Below are 15063 nucleotides of genomic sequence, written 5' to 3'. Positions count from 1 at the left end.
GCCTTCCTGCCTAAAGGCCGCCGCGTGGCGAAGGCTGCCGGTGCTACCGGCCCGGGGAAGCCTCCGGCCTCCCTCCGCTGCCTCCCGGCCCCGGGGCAGGCTCCTTGCCTCGGCCCTCGCCCCCCGCGTCCCCGCGGGCAGGAGCACGCACCGGGGCAGCGGCGGCAGAGGCGGCCGGACGCGGGGAGGGCTTGCACCACCTTACACCACCTCGCCGGTGACTCACTGAGCAATAAAAGCGGGGCAATCACGGAGATGCTTTACCACCCACTTGGCCCGACTCGCTCCTCGCTCTGGAGTATCCCGGCGCTTTGCATCACCCCTTGGTGCCAGGTGTTTAGAAGGCAGCGGCGCATTCCAGCGTGCGGCGGTAAGCTCGGCCGGGCTTCAAAAATAGCTGCTCAGTCAATAATTGACTGTTTGGAAATGTGCTCTGCTTCGGACCAGGGAGGATCGACTTCTCCGTAAGGCAGCAGTGAATGATTCGCAGCAGAAAAATTGCAACAGGCTTTGGAAAGTGATCCTCTGTGGTGTGCGTTTTACTACAGAAAGTATTTCAGCCCGAAGCACCCGCTCTGTTTCGCTGACAGCGGATCAAAAACATTGCAGAAAAATAAAGTGTGTTTTTGTGGGTTGTTTTTTCCAGTTCTCTAGAAGGGACAGATTATTTTCTAAAGCCTGAGTCGGAGGCACTAACAACCTCCACCCAAATGAATCCCTAGGAATTAAACACAACATTTCCTCGGCAAAGTCAGGAGAAGAGCCCGTTGGCTATGGGATTTGGAAAGGTTCAGGGAACCCTCCCCTTTGTAGCGTAGGGGTGATCTGTTTGTGACAAGGAAGCAAGGGAGGGGTGAAGACACGGGGAGAGAGAGAAAGAGGAGGAGAGGAGAGGAGAGGAGAGGAGAGGAGAGGAGAGGAGAGGAGAGGAGAGGAGAGGAGAGGAGAGGAGAGGAGAGGAGAGGAGAGGAGAGGAGAGGAGAGGAGAGGAGAGGAGAGGAGAGGAGAGGAGAGGAGAGGAGAGGAGAGGAGAGGAGAGGAGAGGAGAGGAGAGGAGAGGAGAGGAGAGGAGAGGAGAGGAGAGGAGAGGAGAGGAGAGGAGAGGAGAGGAGAGGAGAGGAGAGGAGAGGAGAGGAGAGGAGAGGAGAGGAGGAAAAAAGGAGAAAGAAAAAAAGAAAAAGAAAAAGAAAAAGAAAAAGAAAAAGAAAAAGAAAAAGAAAAAGAAAAGAAAAGAAAAGAAAAGAAAAGAAAAGAAAAGAAAAGAAAAGAAAAGAAAAGAAAAGAAAAGAAAAGAAAAGAAAAGAAAAGAAAAGAAAAGAAAAGAAAAGAAAAGAAAAGAAAAGAAAAGAAAAGAGAAAAGAGAACAGAGCCTGTGATAAATGCATATTCCCTGGTATAAACAGTCTCGTAAAGTTGGGCGGGAGGGGTGTGTGAGATGCTGCCGCACACGCATTACAAACGCCGCAGCTGCAGAGGGCTCCTGCGCACGCCGCCCGCTGTCCCCCGCTGCCTGCTCCGGGGCATTTCCCCGGGGCTGGGGCGGTGTGTGGGGCGGTGTGTGGGGCCGTGTGTGGGGCAGGCGGTGTGCCGGGGCAGGTTGGCTGAAGCCACTGGTTTCAGGGAGCGATTGCTCAGCTTGACTCTGGGGCTGCACGTGTGAGCGCTCAGTGGGAGAGGACGGGGGAGAGGATGCAGATTTCTCTCCTTAAAGACTTCCCTGTGAGTCTGTTTGATTGGCGTCGTATTTAGACTTCCCAACAGAAACTTTCCAGTCTTTCATTAATTTCTTTCATTTGTTTCTGCGAAGTTTGTCTTGAACACTCCCGCCAAAAAGCTCTCGCTGGAGTTTGCTTGCTGGGAAGGTAAATGAAACCTTCTTCGGGGCACTTCCCTGCACGGAGGTAGAAGGGATCGTACTGTTTGGTGCTCATCGAGCAGATCCTCAGAGATGGAAATGTCCCTGCTTAGGGGAAAATTTGCCCGGGTTGTGTGGCCTCTTTGAAGCTGTAAGAAATAGGAGCCTGCCTTCAAATAGCATCACACAGAACCCTCTGCCTTGAAATCAGAGAGGTGGAAGAAGCTTCAGATTATTTAAAATTAGACGGCGTTTTTTTAATGTAAATGTACATACATTTAAATAGGGAAGTATAAAATATTCCAGGTCTTGATCCTTGTACTAATCAAGGCTGCTGGAGGCTCCCCGAGCCATCATCTTTTATAATTATAATTACACGCGTCAATCAAGACCTTCAGGCAAAGTCAGAACAGGGCAGGCAAACTCAGGAGAGAAATCACATTAAAAAAAAAAAAAAAAAAGTTTGGAGAACTTAGTAAGGAATGGAGAAGAGATTAGAAGAAAGGGTAATTAAGGTTGCTCAAGGCAATCGTGAGAGCTGGAACTCCATGTTAAATTAAATGTAGCCACCAGGGACCAGGTATCATTTATAATGTGTACTGCCCTAAACTGTTACTTCGGAGGAACGTGGATGTGTAATAACCACTCCAAAGTATTTTCATCTATGTCGATAGCTCGCGGAGCAGCTTTGCAATGTACACTTTGAACGGGCTCCAAAGCCTTCTCAGAGGAATGACACTGAGCCCACGGGGGGGAGCGAAGCGCTCGGGGACGGGGGCTAGGGCCGGACCCGAGGGGATGGCCGGGGAGACCCCCTCCGCCGGGGGCACAGGCGGCCGCCTCGTCCCGTCCCGTCCCGTCCCGTCCCACTCCGGCGGCTCCCTCCTGCCCTGTCCGGGCTCGGGGTTTTCTTCTCCCCCGGCCTTCTCCCGAAACGCGGGTGCCGTTCCCGGAGCAGAAGTCCCGGGGCACCTCCACGCAGCGGGGCCGGCAGGGAAAGGAGCACCTGGTTCCCCGACGGCGCCCCGCCGCTGCGCGGTAGGCAGACCCGCCGAGGCCTGCCGGCGAGCCCGCGGGGCCGTGCTCCGACGGCTGCTGTCCCGCGGGGACGCTCAGCGCCCCGGGCTGCCGGGAGCGGGCGCGGGCGGTGCGGGGAGAGCGGGGGTCGCAGCCCGCACACCTGGGAGCGGCTTCCCCAGGGCCCAGGCCGGGGCTCAGCCCCACCTGCTTCGGCCCGGAGCCGAGGGCATCCCGGCTGTCCCTGCGGACGGCTCGCGGCCCCAGCCCTCAGCCGGCCGGTCCCGCGGCTCGCCACGTTGCCCCGCTAGAACTCGTTGGAGGCGAACCGCTAGGATGTGAAATTGTAAGCGGAGAAACAGCGTTGGTACAGAGCGAGGCTGCCCGGCACCGAGGGGAACGGGAGAAGGGAAGGAGCCCGAGAGGTCCCAGCCTCTCTGCGCGTTGGGTCCATCCCCGAACTGCTAAACCCTGCGCGGAGAGGGAAAAGAAAGCGAGAAAATCGATTTCAGCGCTGCCGGGGCAGGGCTGGCTCGGGATGTGCGCTGCTTTAGACGAAGCTCTCTTCTCCCGCTCGGTGGCTGCGGGAGGTTCAAAGCGTGAGGACCGCGGCGCGCCCGGGCCCGTGGCCGCAGGTGGCCGGTCCCCCCCCGCGCCCCATCTTTCGATCGCCCCCAGTGCTCAGCAAGTCAGCACCGGGGGCAGCTTTTACCCAATCCGGCCCAATCGATGGGAAACGCGGCACCCGCGTTGCGGGCAGTGCCGCGCCTCGCCTCGCCTTCGGTCGGAAGCACTTCTCGCCGCCGAAGGTTTTCACCTCGGAGCGCACACAACGGCGCTGAGCGCACGGAAGCAGCGCGGGCGGCAGAAGGTGCAGAAGCCGCTCAGCCCGCCCCGGTGCGCCCCGGCGGGAGGGCAGCGGGGCCGGGGGGGGGGCCGGCCGGGGTCACCGGGCAGCCCGGGCCCCCCGGCCCCCCCCGTGCCGCGGGGCCCCCCGGCTCTCGCCGCCCAGGCACGAAACGAGCGGTCCGGGACAGCTCGGCAAGCAGTGCCGGCCGGGGAAGGGAGGCACGGCTCCGCCAGGGCACTGGGTTTTGCGCAAACGGTGCACCGGCATATTTCGCAAGAAGTTTTAGGGAAGGGAGCCCCGAAAAGCCAGACTAGGTAGGGCGAGCTCAAGCGCGGCTCCTGCCCGCTTATTCCAGGGCTGCGCGGCCGCAAGGGCCGGGGGTCCCCGAGCGCAGGTTCCCGCTGCCCCCCGCCCGCAGGGAAGGCGAGCGCCGGGGGTCCCGCAGCCGCCGCCGGCCCCGGGGAGCTGCCGAGGGGCTGCCCGCGGCAGGGAGGCGCAGCCGGGCTGGTGCCCAGGGGGGCTCCGCTGGGGCTGTGGGGGTGGCCGCAGCCCTAGCCCAACCGGCGGGCGGGGGGCGAGTGTGCTCTGCTCGTGCGTGTGTGTGTGTGTGTGTGTGCTCGTGGGAGGGTGTTGCTCATCGCGGCCCAGCCTTCCTGGCTGCGAGGGCGGTGTCAGTGCCCCCCTTCGCAGGAGCCCCCCGCGCCCCGCAGCCCCCGGGCTCCGGGAGCGCCTCCCCGCGGGCCAGGGGCTGGAGGTCCTGACTCGGCACCTCCGCACTTGTGGCGGGGGGAAGAGGGGGGAGGAGGAGGAGGGAGGAGGGGGACGGGGGTGGGAACCCTGTCCAGCAGCACCAGCGGCGGCAGAGCGCTCCCGTGCACTGTGCCGCTCCGCATGGATCGGGGCGCCGGGCTGCCGCCGCGCTGAGCCCCGAGCGGAGCCGCTGCGGGCTCCCGGGGTCGCCCCTTCCTCTCCTGCGCCCCCCGGCCTTCCTCCTCCTCCTCCTCTCCTCTCCGCCCCCGCCGCCTGCAGCCCGACCACCGCAGCCGCGGACACCCGGCGGCGCTTCCCGGCGGCCGGGGCCGCTCGGTGCTCCCGCGGCAGCAGGGCAAGGGCTGGCGTGGAGCAGAGGGAGGAAAGAGGAGGAGGAGGAAGAGGAGGAGGAAGAGGCAGCGGCCGCCGAGCGCCCCTTGGTCCAGCTAAATCTGTACTGCCGTGTCCAGGTGCTGGTGTCGCGGACGGTCACGGAGCCCCCAGCCCGGCCCGCAGCCGCCTTGTCATGCTGCCCAAAGTGGAGACGGAGGCCCTGGGACTCGCCCGGTCGAATGGGGAACAGGGGCAGATGCCGGAAAACATGCAAGGTAAGGGGGGAGAGGCACGGCGCTCCCCCTCCGCGCACGCTCGGCTCCTACCCCTCCGGCGGGGCGCCCCTTCGTCCTGCCAAAAAGTTTAGGGCCGCCGGCTCCCGGCGGTAGCCGGGGGGAGCCTTCCCCGGGACACCGGCCGTGCTCGCGTACGCCCGGCGAGGGGGGCTCAGCCCCGGGCCGCCCCAAAAACTCTCGCCAAGTTGGCGGCGACGGAGCTGCAGGGGGGTCCTGCAGAGGACACCCCGTGAGCCGCCCCCGGGGGCCCCGACAGGTACCGGGCTGCCCCCCGGGCGCAGCGCAGGTGGCGGCGGTGCGAAACTTCGCCTCGCTCCGGGGATGGCAGCGGGATGCCCGGGCTGGGAATGCCACCGGGGGGCAGCGGAGCCCCCGTCCGAGGGCTGCCCCGGGGAGGGGGGGGGGCTGCTCGGTGCTCGGACCCTGCCCGCTCCGCCCACCCCCGCGGTGGAAACTCCGGTCCCGGCCGCTCTTTCGAAATTCTGCCCTCTCCTCCCGGGACCTGCTGGGAAGCCGGGGCGGAGTGGGCCGGGGGCCGCGGAGGTGCTGGGGGCGGCCAGCCCAGCCCAGCCCAGCCCTCCCCTTTCCTCGCCCGCGGAGGAGGCTCGGTGCCAGGGCGCGGCGCTCGGAAAGCCCCTGCTTTCCCACTCGGGTTTTCCTGCGAGGAGGGGAACTCGCTCCCAGCGCCCGGGAGCAGAGGGGGGGGACGGGGCCGGGCCCTCGTCCTCCGAGTCCTCCCCGGGCTCTGGCAGGCGGCGGGTCGGGCCGGACTGCGGCCGCTCCCCTGCGCTGAGCCGCAGCGTGCCGGAGGCAGCAGCCCGGGGGTGCCGCTCGCCTTGCTCAGGAGCCCCCCGCCGCCGCCGCCCTTGCCCAGCAGGACCCCGCCGGCCGCCCCCGGAGCCCCAGGGGCGAGTTGCCCCCAGCCCTGCTCGCCCCGAGCTCGCCGCTTCGGCGAGTGGGTACCCGGCGGGGCTGCGGGACGCGCTGGGGCTCAGCAAATATTTGCGGGCTGGCGCTGAAAGAAAACTTGAAAGGAAACGAGCGCGGTTACTGGCCTCCGGCGGCACTTCCAGCTCTTCGTCCCGCCTTTTCAAAGCCCGTCCTCGGTTACTTTCGGATTTGGATGAATTCAGTTAGTTGGAGATGCCGCAAACTAAGCGCTGGGTCGCGGGCGCTCTGGAAGTGTTAATATTTAGAGCAGGAAGGCGAGGAGCTGGTGGGGTTGTGTCCCACCTGCCAAGTATCACGCGGGCTTGCAGTTGGGGAAAAGTTACGCGTTCCTGTGCAAGCTCCACTTTTAAAAATAAAACTTCTTGCAGTTCGCAGTGGCGTGCTTAAAGAAGACTTTCCCTCTAGACGAGAACAGTTGCAGAAAAAGCGAGCTATTCACGTAACCTAACTGAATGTGCTATTTCTCCTTTTCCCAGTGTCTCAGTTTAAAATGGTGAATTACTCTTATGATGAAGACCTTGAGGAACTGTGTCCAGTCTGTGGAGACAAAGTGTCTGGGTACCATTATGGACTTCTCACCTGTGAAAGCTGCAAGGTTCTGTACCAATTTCTTCATACAAACAGAAGTACAGCCCAAAAAAAGTTTCAAACAAACAGGAAAAAATGATAATTGAAAAATACAGATGTGTAATAATTTGGCTTACTTCTGATGTTTCTTGTTAGTCACATGAAAAATTAACCACCAAAGCATTTATGATTGGTGAGATCTCATTTGTACAGATGGAAAGAAACAACTTGGACTGGCTTGGATTGGAGCTTTATCACTCTTTTTAACTGTTTTGCTGTTGTAAAGTGATGTAGTTAAAGAACACCTTTCCTTCCTAACTGTCCTAAATATTGATTTCAGTTGATTTATATACATTTAGAGCATTGCTGTTCCTGGAGGATAAAGTGAAAAAGTATCCTCAATACAGATCAGTTTTGCAAAGTCTAACACAGCTTTCTTAAGATTTTTCATCCTTCAACATTATCATGTAGATTTCTGGAATTATGATGACCTTGCACTTTTTTTATATACAAAATATATACTCTCAGAGCTCATTTGACACAGAGTCAAGTAACTATTGTACAATTAAACTACTAATTTTGAGAATAAAATTTGTTAATTTATCTTCAAATGTGAGTTGCATTTATCTGAATGATTCTATTATACAAAGGATTTTAAACAGTTACGAATTTATAGCATGTCAAATTTTTCATGTAAAAATGTTTTAAGTTCTTTGCATTTTTTTAAGTAATGCACTGTAAAGGAACCTCCTTTGCCAGAACAATGCAATTTAAGATATTTAGTGGCATGGGAAAATTAACTTAGCACATTATATTTTCATTTAAAAAAAATCAATGAGAAATGAATAACAAGCACTTATGCCTTTAGCATGCACCATTGGGATGTACATTAGCAGGAGGTATTCTGTATTTCTGTTATCTTTGCCGTAGTGTTCCTACTTATTTCATATACAATTACTTTCCAGTGAACACTTTAGTCGTTTTACAATTATTAAGAAATACAAAAGGAGCTGGTCAACCTCTCTACTGCTGCTACCACTGCTAGGGGCACAGGAGACTATAGCCAGTCTAGTTAAGCTTTGACGTAAGTGTATAAAACATACTCCTAATACAGGAAAACCTCTAGAATCTGGTGGTTTTCTCCTGGGTATGGCTCGCTGTAATTTAAAGTAAACCATATAACTTCAGAAGTTCTCAAGTGGTGTATAAAAAATACGCTACAGTGATTTCTATAAAATAAAATGCTGAAACACTGTTCAAGCAACAGAGGCTAACTTTTGTGTCTATCATGCAGGGATTCTTTAAGCGAACAGTCCAGAATAACAAAAGGTACACATGTATAGAAAATCAGAATTGCCAGATTGACAAAACACAGAGAAAACGATGTCCTTACTGTCGATTTCAAAAGTGTCTAAGCGTTGGAATGAAATTAGAAGGTAAGCCTTATAAGTTTAGCTCATATTGTCAACTATAGATTAGTTTCTGAAAAATAACATGATTACATGTGTTATGATGCATACTGGTTTATAAAAATTATGCTATGTATTTATCATGTTTTTGAAGTTGTAGTAAAAGGTGACTTTGTGAGTTCAATGAAATTGTTGCTCTCAAAAAAAATCTAATGAGTAAATGGAAAAATCACTAAAGCCTAGTCAAAACCATAAACTCAAATTTCATATACATATATGTTTTGATATTTCAATATTTTTGAGCTTTTGAATGAAGGGATCTAGATAGTATGGAAATTAGTTTTGCAGCTTTATAAAAAGACTTAATTTAGGTTAAACATGAAATAAGAAGAGTCCAGATTTTAAAAAGTCATTGTTACAGACAGTGATCCAATTTTATTTCTATTTTGTCTAGGGTTGTTTGCTTTTGTTTTTTTTTAATAATATTATCTTGTGATAATACGGCATAAGTGAGAGAGAAAATACTTGTATTTCTCACACTGACTTGCTTTGGGATTAAAGAACAAAATCTCTTAAATTGTCCTATATTTTTGTGATGCTACACCTCAGATGTTTGCACTAATGAAAGAGAATAAATTCTGAAGTATATTTTTTGACTTCAGTTGGCTCTCTCAGGTACAGAGAAGAATGAGAAGTGTACAATACCCTTTGAGAGAATGGAATGCACAATTATTCTGATTAAAATGTGAGGCTCATATACACAATTAATTTTAACTTTGATATATAAAAATACTAAAATTCAGATTTCACAGCAAATGGCATTTTTGCTTGACCAAGGACAAGCTTATAAATTCCTTATCCTTAAAATCATACTGAAATCGCATTCGCCTGAGACTTAAAGGAAGAATCAGACCAGTAAGGGATACAATAAACCTTTAACAAAACTATACAGCATAAGCCCCAGTCACCTGAGTTTGGCAACAGAAATCTGTTGATATAACTGAAGATCAACAGAATACTCAGCCTCCTGCAGTCTGATGAATTCAACACTATTCTAATCGCCCACGAGACTCAGCTAGCACTGACACGGCACTAAACATTCTGAATCCCACAGTCTTCCAAATTCAAACAGTAAAATAACAGGACATTTGAAATCCTTTTCTCATTGTTGACATAAAGAATGAGGACAATATCTGTAACTACTGCTACTTCTAACACCTCTCAATTGCTGGCAACAATACGGGACCAAATTTTGTGCTTCTGCAATTACATGCAATACACCCTAATATTTGTAGGAGTTACATGAGAGTATTTGCAAATAGAATTTGGCTTACAGTTGTTAATTCTAGAATACTTGGAAGGATACTGTGTATACATATTTAAAGTTAATTACATTTACCAGCATAGTGATTTAATTATTTTAAATTCCTGCATTTCACTCAAAATCAACATTCAGCAGCAATATTAGAAGCATTTTTACTATAAATGTAAGTAAAGTACATGTATTTTTAAAAAGATACTTTAAAAACATACTTGAACTTCCTTAGCTGTACACCTTTTATGTACACATACAACTTTTCCTCTATTTAGAAAATCAGAAGAATGTGTACTTCCATAATTGCAAATGATTTTGCTTAATTTTGCATAATTGCTTGTGACATTTATATGTGTATTTCCCTGATAGTGATATATATAGCCTTAAAGTCTAGTTCATAAATTACCATGGACCAAAGAAATCATTAAACGTTAAAGTCCTTATGATAATGTACAGCATTATGCGTATCTAGCATTCATAATAAATTTTTAATGTTCTACTAATCCCTAAGATAAAAAGCTCAAGAACTTAACCTCCAGCAATCTCAGCAGTCTCAACATGTCACCAGGTTGTCAAAGGTTCCTCTTTCAATCTAATTGCCGTTGGGCAAGGTGGGCTTGGTGGGAGCTCCTCGCTAGACCATTACATATATACCATGGTGACAGACACTGCTGTGACAGAGACCACCAGTATGATTCCCAAGGCAGCTGTTGAAGTGGATTTGTTTTAATTATTTCTAATTCCGGAGATACTACAAGCCAGAACAGCGCCAATAGTTTGTCACTTCCACCTTCTACACGGAAGGCAGCAAGCTGACAGCTTTCTCTCTGCACGTACCAACTGCAGCTAAACATTTCTGTAAAGCTGTTCAGATACCTAGATTTTTTTTCCAAGTTTTATACCAATCTGAACAGAATCCTCAAAAGAAAATATTTCCTTTTTTTGCCAAGAAAAACATATTCCCCTTTGTGACTATTGAACATTTCACAATTTACATTTCAGATGTTTTGCTGCAGTGGAAGGCAGTAATGAAATGACTATAATGAGACAATGGGGTCCACCGGATACATCTCAGACAAATTTTGGACATCAGCCCTTGTTTCTTAAGGACATAGTAGCTTGACATAAAACCAAATATACATTGAGATCTCCACATGATCCCATAGCAGGTGTGAAATTCCTGTAGCCAACCATTGTGTTTGTCCCTGTTTCCTAATCAATGTAAAGAGCAGTTCTTTCATGTTAGTGACATGCATGTGATATTTAAATTACCTGAAGTGACATTTATCAAATCTTTTTTTCTTTAGGAATAAAAGTGCTACTTTGAAATTGAAAAAAAAATCATGGAGTTACATTTTTACATTTCTGCTCTGTCCTACTATGTTTCTTTAAAGAATGTTGATTTCAAGTTTTCGTTACGATTTACTTCCTTCTCTCCCCTGACAGCTGTGCGAGCTGACCGAATGCGTGGTGGTAGAAACAAGTTTGGACCAATGTACAAGAGAGACAGGGCACTGAAGCAGCAGAAGAAAGCTCTTATCCGAGCAAATGGACTTAAACTGGAAGCCATGACTCAGGTGATCCAAGCAATGCCAACTGACCTGACAATATCCTCTGCGATCCAGAACATCCATTCTGCCTCCAAAGGCCTACCTCTGAACCACACTGCCTTGCCTCCTACAGACTATGACAGAAGTCCCTTTGTAACCTCTCCGATTAGTATGACAATGCCACCCCACGGCAGCTTGCAAGGTTACCAAACATATGGCCATTTTCCAAGCCGTGCTATCAAGTCTGAGTACCCTGACCCTTACACTAGCTCACCAGAGTCAATAATGGGATACTCATACATGGATAGTTACCAAACAAGCTCACCAGCAAGTATTCCACATCTGATATTGGAACTTCTCAAGTGTGAGCCAGATGAGCCACAAGTCCAAGCTAAGATCATGGCATATCTGCAGCAGGAGCAAGCCAACAGAAGCAAACATGAGAAGCTCAACACATTTGGGCTTATGTGTAAAATGGCTGACCAAACCCTCTTCTCCATTGTGGAGTGGGCTAGGAGTAGCATCTTTTTTAGAGAACTTAAGGTAGGTAACAATCTTACATTATATTCAATTAAGAACAAAAGATAATTTTTACAATGTTGTACTTTGAGCAAGAGAATATGGTTTGTCTTCTTTTTTCCCCAAGCATCTCTAATTTATTTGGCTTTAAGTAGACAGATTATTATGAGAAATTTGTACCTGTCTTCTATCTGAGCCTGTAATAAGCTGTATCAAAGAGATTCAAGTTTCAGTTTCTCTCTTCTGTATTTTGCTACTTATCACAATTGTTATTAACCTCCATAGGGGCTAGCATGAATTTTACTCCTTCCTTGTCATCCTTTCTCTCTGACTTGTATTCCGAGCTGTAAGCATACCTGTTACACCGTTCTACACTCATTTACAAACTTATCTTATTATCTCAAGTAACACAGAAAGGAACCCTATTCCTGCCATCTACTTGGACTCTGTGTATGTCCATATTGGAATATTAATTTTCTCACTGGGATATTAGTGTGTGTGTGCATGTGTAGTTAGCCATGAAGGCTAAGTCCTAAGCAGGGTACACACAGAACAGAAGGCAAGGAGGAAGAAATTACCTTAAGGACTTCTTTTGGTTCTCATCACCACTGATACTTTGGGGATTCCTGTAATCTACACTGGCTACAATGACCTTTAGGTGCACTAGGAAGTGGGACTACCCAATAAATCCTTATGCACAGCTCTCTGGTGGCCAGAAATTCCCCCATATACGTTCGAGATTATTCATTAAGGCAATTTTGTGGTTTGTTGTGGTCAGCTCTGACACAGAAATATTAAGCCAAAAATTTGGAATCAGACAATAGAGAAACTACAGTTTTTAACAACTCAATGTAGAAGTTAGCTCTGGAATGAATAAAAGATCCATCTCAAAAAAAAAAAAACACAACACAACAATAAGATAACAAACGTAAATTACATCTGAATTTCCCTATTACATTGCCAGTCACTGAATCTCCTCCTACAACAGGGAGATGTTTTTTACCACATCTATTTGCTGCAGAACTCTGTAAATTTATGACCACTCATAACTTCTTAGTTACTCTTGTGTAATGAAGGGAAAATAATACAATATCCAAATACAACAATTACTGTAGAAGTTCACTGAGAAGTGAATCTATACGTATCAAGCACAGAGAGGAGATCTCATTAAAAATCTGCAGTCAGGATGCTTGCCACAACAGAATTTCTCTCATAACCATAATGATGCAGAGATGAAATAAAGCCCATGATTGCAAGAAAAGCTGTGTATGTTGTATATACAATGCCAGCTTCTCTCAGACTTTTCCATACGAATAGTTGCAGGAACCATTATAAGCTCAGCTTAATGAAAAAGAAATAAGGGACAAAGCTTACTCAGAGAGGAAAGAGAAGCTGGATTAAAAAGTGGAGAAAGCTGTCACATCTTAGTTTGCTGTTTGCTTTTTATAATTTTTTAGTAAGCTATGCTGCTCATTTTAAGTAATTTAATGATTAGAATTACAATCCGATATATTTCCAAGAGACTATGTCCTAAAAATCAGGGATCAGATCTTTCAACCCATACAGTACTTCAGTCTGGAGTAACCGTTTTAAAAATTACTGAGATTTGCAGAAGATACTGTTCAGTGTAAGAATTTTTAAGTTAAGATCTGCCTTAAAAATCACAGGTATGATACAAGCGATAATATGAAAAGATACTTAAGCAACATTTACTTTTTGTGGTTCTATTGCTTCATCTGTAGGCAAATTTCATATGCATTCAACATGCTGTGCTGGTAACAGTTCTAGAGATTGTCTTCACCTCCAGCCTCAGGCTGGTTGATATTCTTCAACTAATACACGCTTACTACTACAGACATAAAAGACACAAATGTTTTCCATGAAAGTTTTGATCAACTGCTCCTAACTCTGGTAGTATACATGTACTACCACATATATACAGACTTCTAGAAATACATATGTTCTAGAAATTCACTACATACAAAAATGGCCAGTGAACTTTTTCCACACATTTGTGGGAAGCATCAGTTTCATCATATATTCGTACCCCTATATATACATACATATGATTTTTAATTGGACGAGCTCTACTAAACTGCACAGCATTCCAGAACAATGTCAACACATTTGGAAATCCATCATTCTGGGACTGGATAACACAACTCTAAGAACTTTAAACTTCTCAACTTCAAAAACATGAGGTTTTCAAAACACATGTAGATTAGACTCTACATTGTTAACAGCACCAGGTAACACCATCTCTTAGCAGCAGAGAATCAGAATTAAACAAAGGATTTCCAAACCTTTCTTGAATACGGCCCTCTTCTGTCCATCCATGCTGTCAGCTCTTTCTGGTCAAGGTAGAAAAGGCAGCTATTTCAGATTGCTCTGGAGGACATGAATACCTGTGGGAATTAAAAAAAGACCTAAGTAAATGACAGATTTTAAATGAAGAAGGAAGGGAAGAGGCAGTTGTGAGGAAGAAGCAACTAGATTTTCAAATCAGCTAACTTTGTTCCCTACCTACACACAGCTGAGAAGTATGTATTTGCTTGAGAAGACACTTTCCTATTATTCCTACTTGTCTACACAAAGACTACATCTTCAGATGTCTTCCAGATAAGATAGGTGCATTAGCAGATCTGAGACTAAATTTTTAAATGACACAAATAATGAAACAACAAAAAGGTACACAAAGGTGGTTCATATGAAATTCAGAATGATTTTGTAACGACAAATGATTTCCTTGCACAACTGGCTGTGAATTACTGAACAGTATGTACACAATTCTCTTCTGTATCCTTTCACTTCATTCTAAAGAATGAAATGTGTAAGACTAGGTTTAATTCATATAAAAGGGCAAACATTTTCCTTTCTCCTAGACACTTAAACATTTGTAGCTAACAGAGTTCAGGAGGTATACAAAGGGAGGAGTACATGATGAAAAATGCTGTCCCAGACTATCAGTGGTTTAAGCCACATTTAGCCTAGATGTACTCTAAAAACAAACAAAAACAGTGAGTTACGGCTTTAAAGCTTTTTCTTTCCATTTGTCTGAAAATTGATCTTTTTAAAATCTCAAGTGATACTAGATGTTTTAAAACAACTTTGTTTCATGAAGCTTTTATCAGTACATGTTTATTACAATTTTCACACCTGTTGCTCTACAAATTGTCAGCATGTCTTTTGGAATGTGTTAGGCATATAGCATGTACAAAGTCAAAATATTCATCAGCCAGAACTAGCTGCAACATTTCACAGAACTGTACCCTTATCTGAGTTTTAAAAATGTGTAATGTAATGCTTATACTTGCTAAAGAGCAGATCCTTCTATATTCATATTGGATATCAGAAATTAACAGAAGTATTAATGAAGCAAATTAGTCAGGGTGAGTACCAATGCCAGAGCAAGATCCAAAGCAGACAGCTGCAATCTAGTAACTTTGACTTGAACACCTGCTAAAATCTCAAACATACATCTATCTTGTGAAATCAGGGTACTCTGTCATTAGAAATTACATGAGAAATTCTCCTTTTGACTACACATAATGCTTACTTACTGATCAAGAGAACTGTTTCTGTATAGTTCTTTAGACACAGATGAAATAAGAATATAGAAGTAACGTGCCAGTAAAACAGTGAGGAAGGCCT

The 15063-nt window shown here is 47.5% G+C and overlaps 1 protein-coding gene and 1 long non-coding RNA gene across 6 annotated transcripts in view; one reads left to right on the top strand and one right to left on the bottom strand.

Annotated features, from left to right (window-relative positions):
* The window catches only part of NR5A2 (nuclear receptor subfamily 5 group A member 2), a 90442-nt gene that overhangs the window by 4142 nt on the left and 71237 nt on the right, over window positions 1-15063 (top strand). Inside the window, exons 1-5 of one of the 4 annotated variants that reach the window (XM_067001639.1) lie at window positions 3927-4036; window positions 4943-5080; window positions 6529-6647; window positions 7914-8055; window positions 10790-11436. In XM_067001639.1, the coding sequence (XP_066857740.1) occupies window positions 4999-5080; window positions 6529-6647; window positions 7914-8055; window positions 10790-11436 (990 nt within the window). In that variant the 5' untranslated portion in view covers window positions 3927-4036; window positions 4943-4998. Of the gene's footprint in view, window positions 1-3926; window positions 4037-4364; window positions 4477-4508; window positions 5081-6528; window positions 6648-7913; window positions 8056-10789; window positions 11437-15063 lie in introns of those variants that run through there. The other 3 variants (XM_048067008.2, XM_048067007.2, XM_067001638.1) reach the window with 3 other exon arrangements.
* LOC106041951 (uncharacterized) overlaps window positions 1-15063 on the bottom strand; it is a 132945-nt gene that overhangs the window by 113123 nt on the left and 4759 nt on the right. For both annotated transcript variants that reach the window (XR_001210829.3, XR_010833315.1), the window contains exon 2: window positions 13716-13817. This is a non-coding gene — a long non-coding RNA (uncharacterized lncRNA). The remainder of the gene's footprint in view (window positions 1-13715; window positions 13818-15063) is intronic.

Source organism: Anser cygnoides, chromosome 8, assembly GCF_040182565.1.
Source record: "Anser cygnoides isolate HZ-2024a breed goose chromosome 8, Taihu_goose_T2T_genome, whole genome shotgun sequence".
NCBI lineage: Eukaryota > Metazoa > Chordata > Aves > Anseriformes > Anatidae > Anser > Anser cygnoides.
The sequence above is the reverse complement of the archived record's forward strand: the minus strand, read 5'-3'. Positions and strand labels throughout refer to the sequence as shown.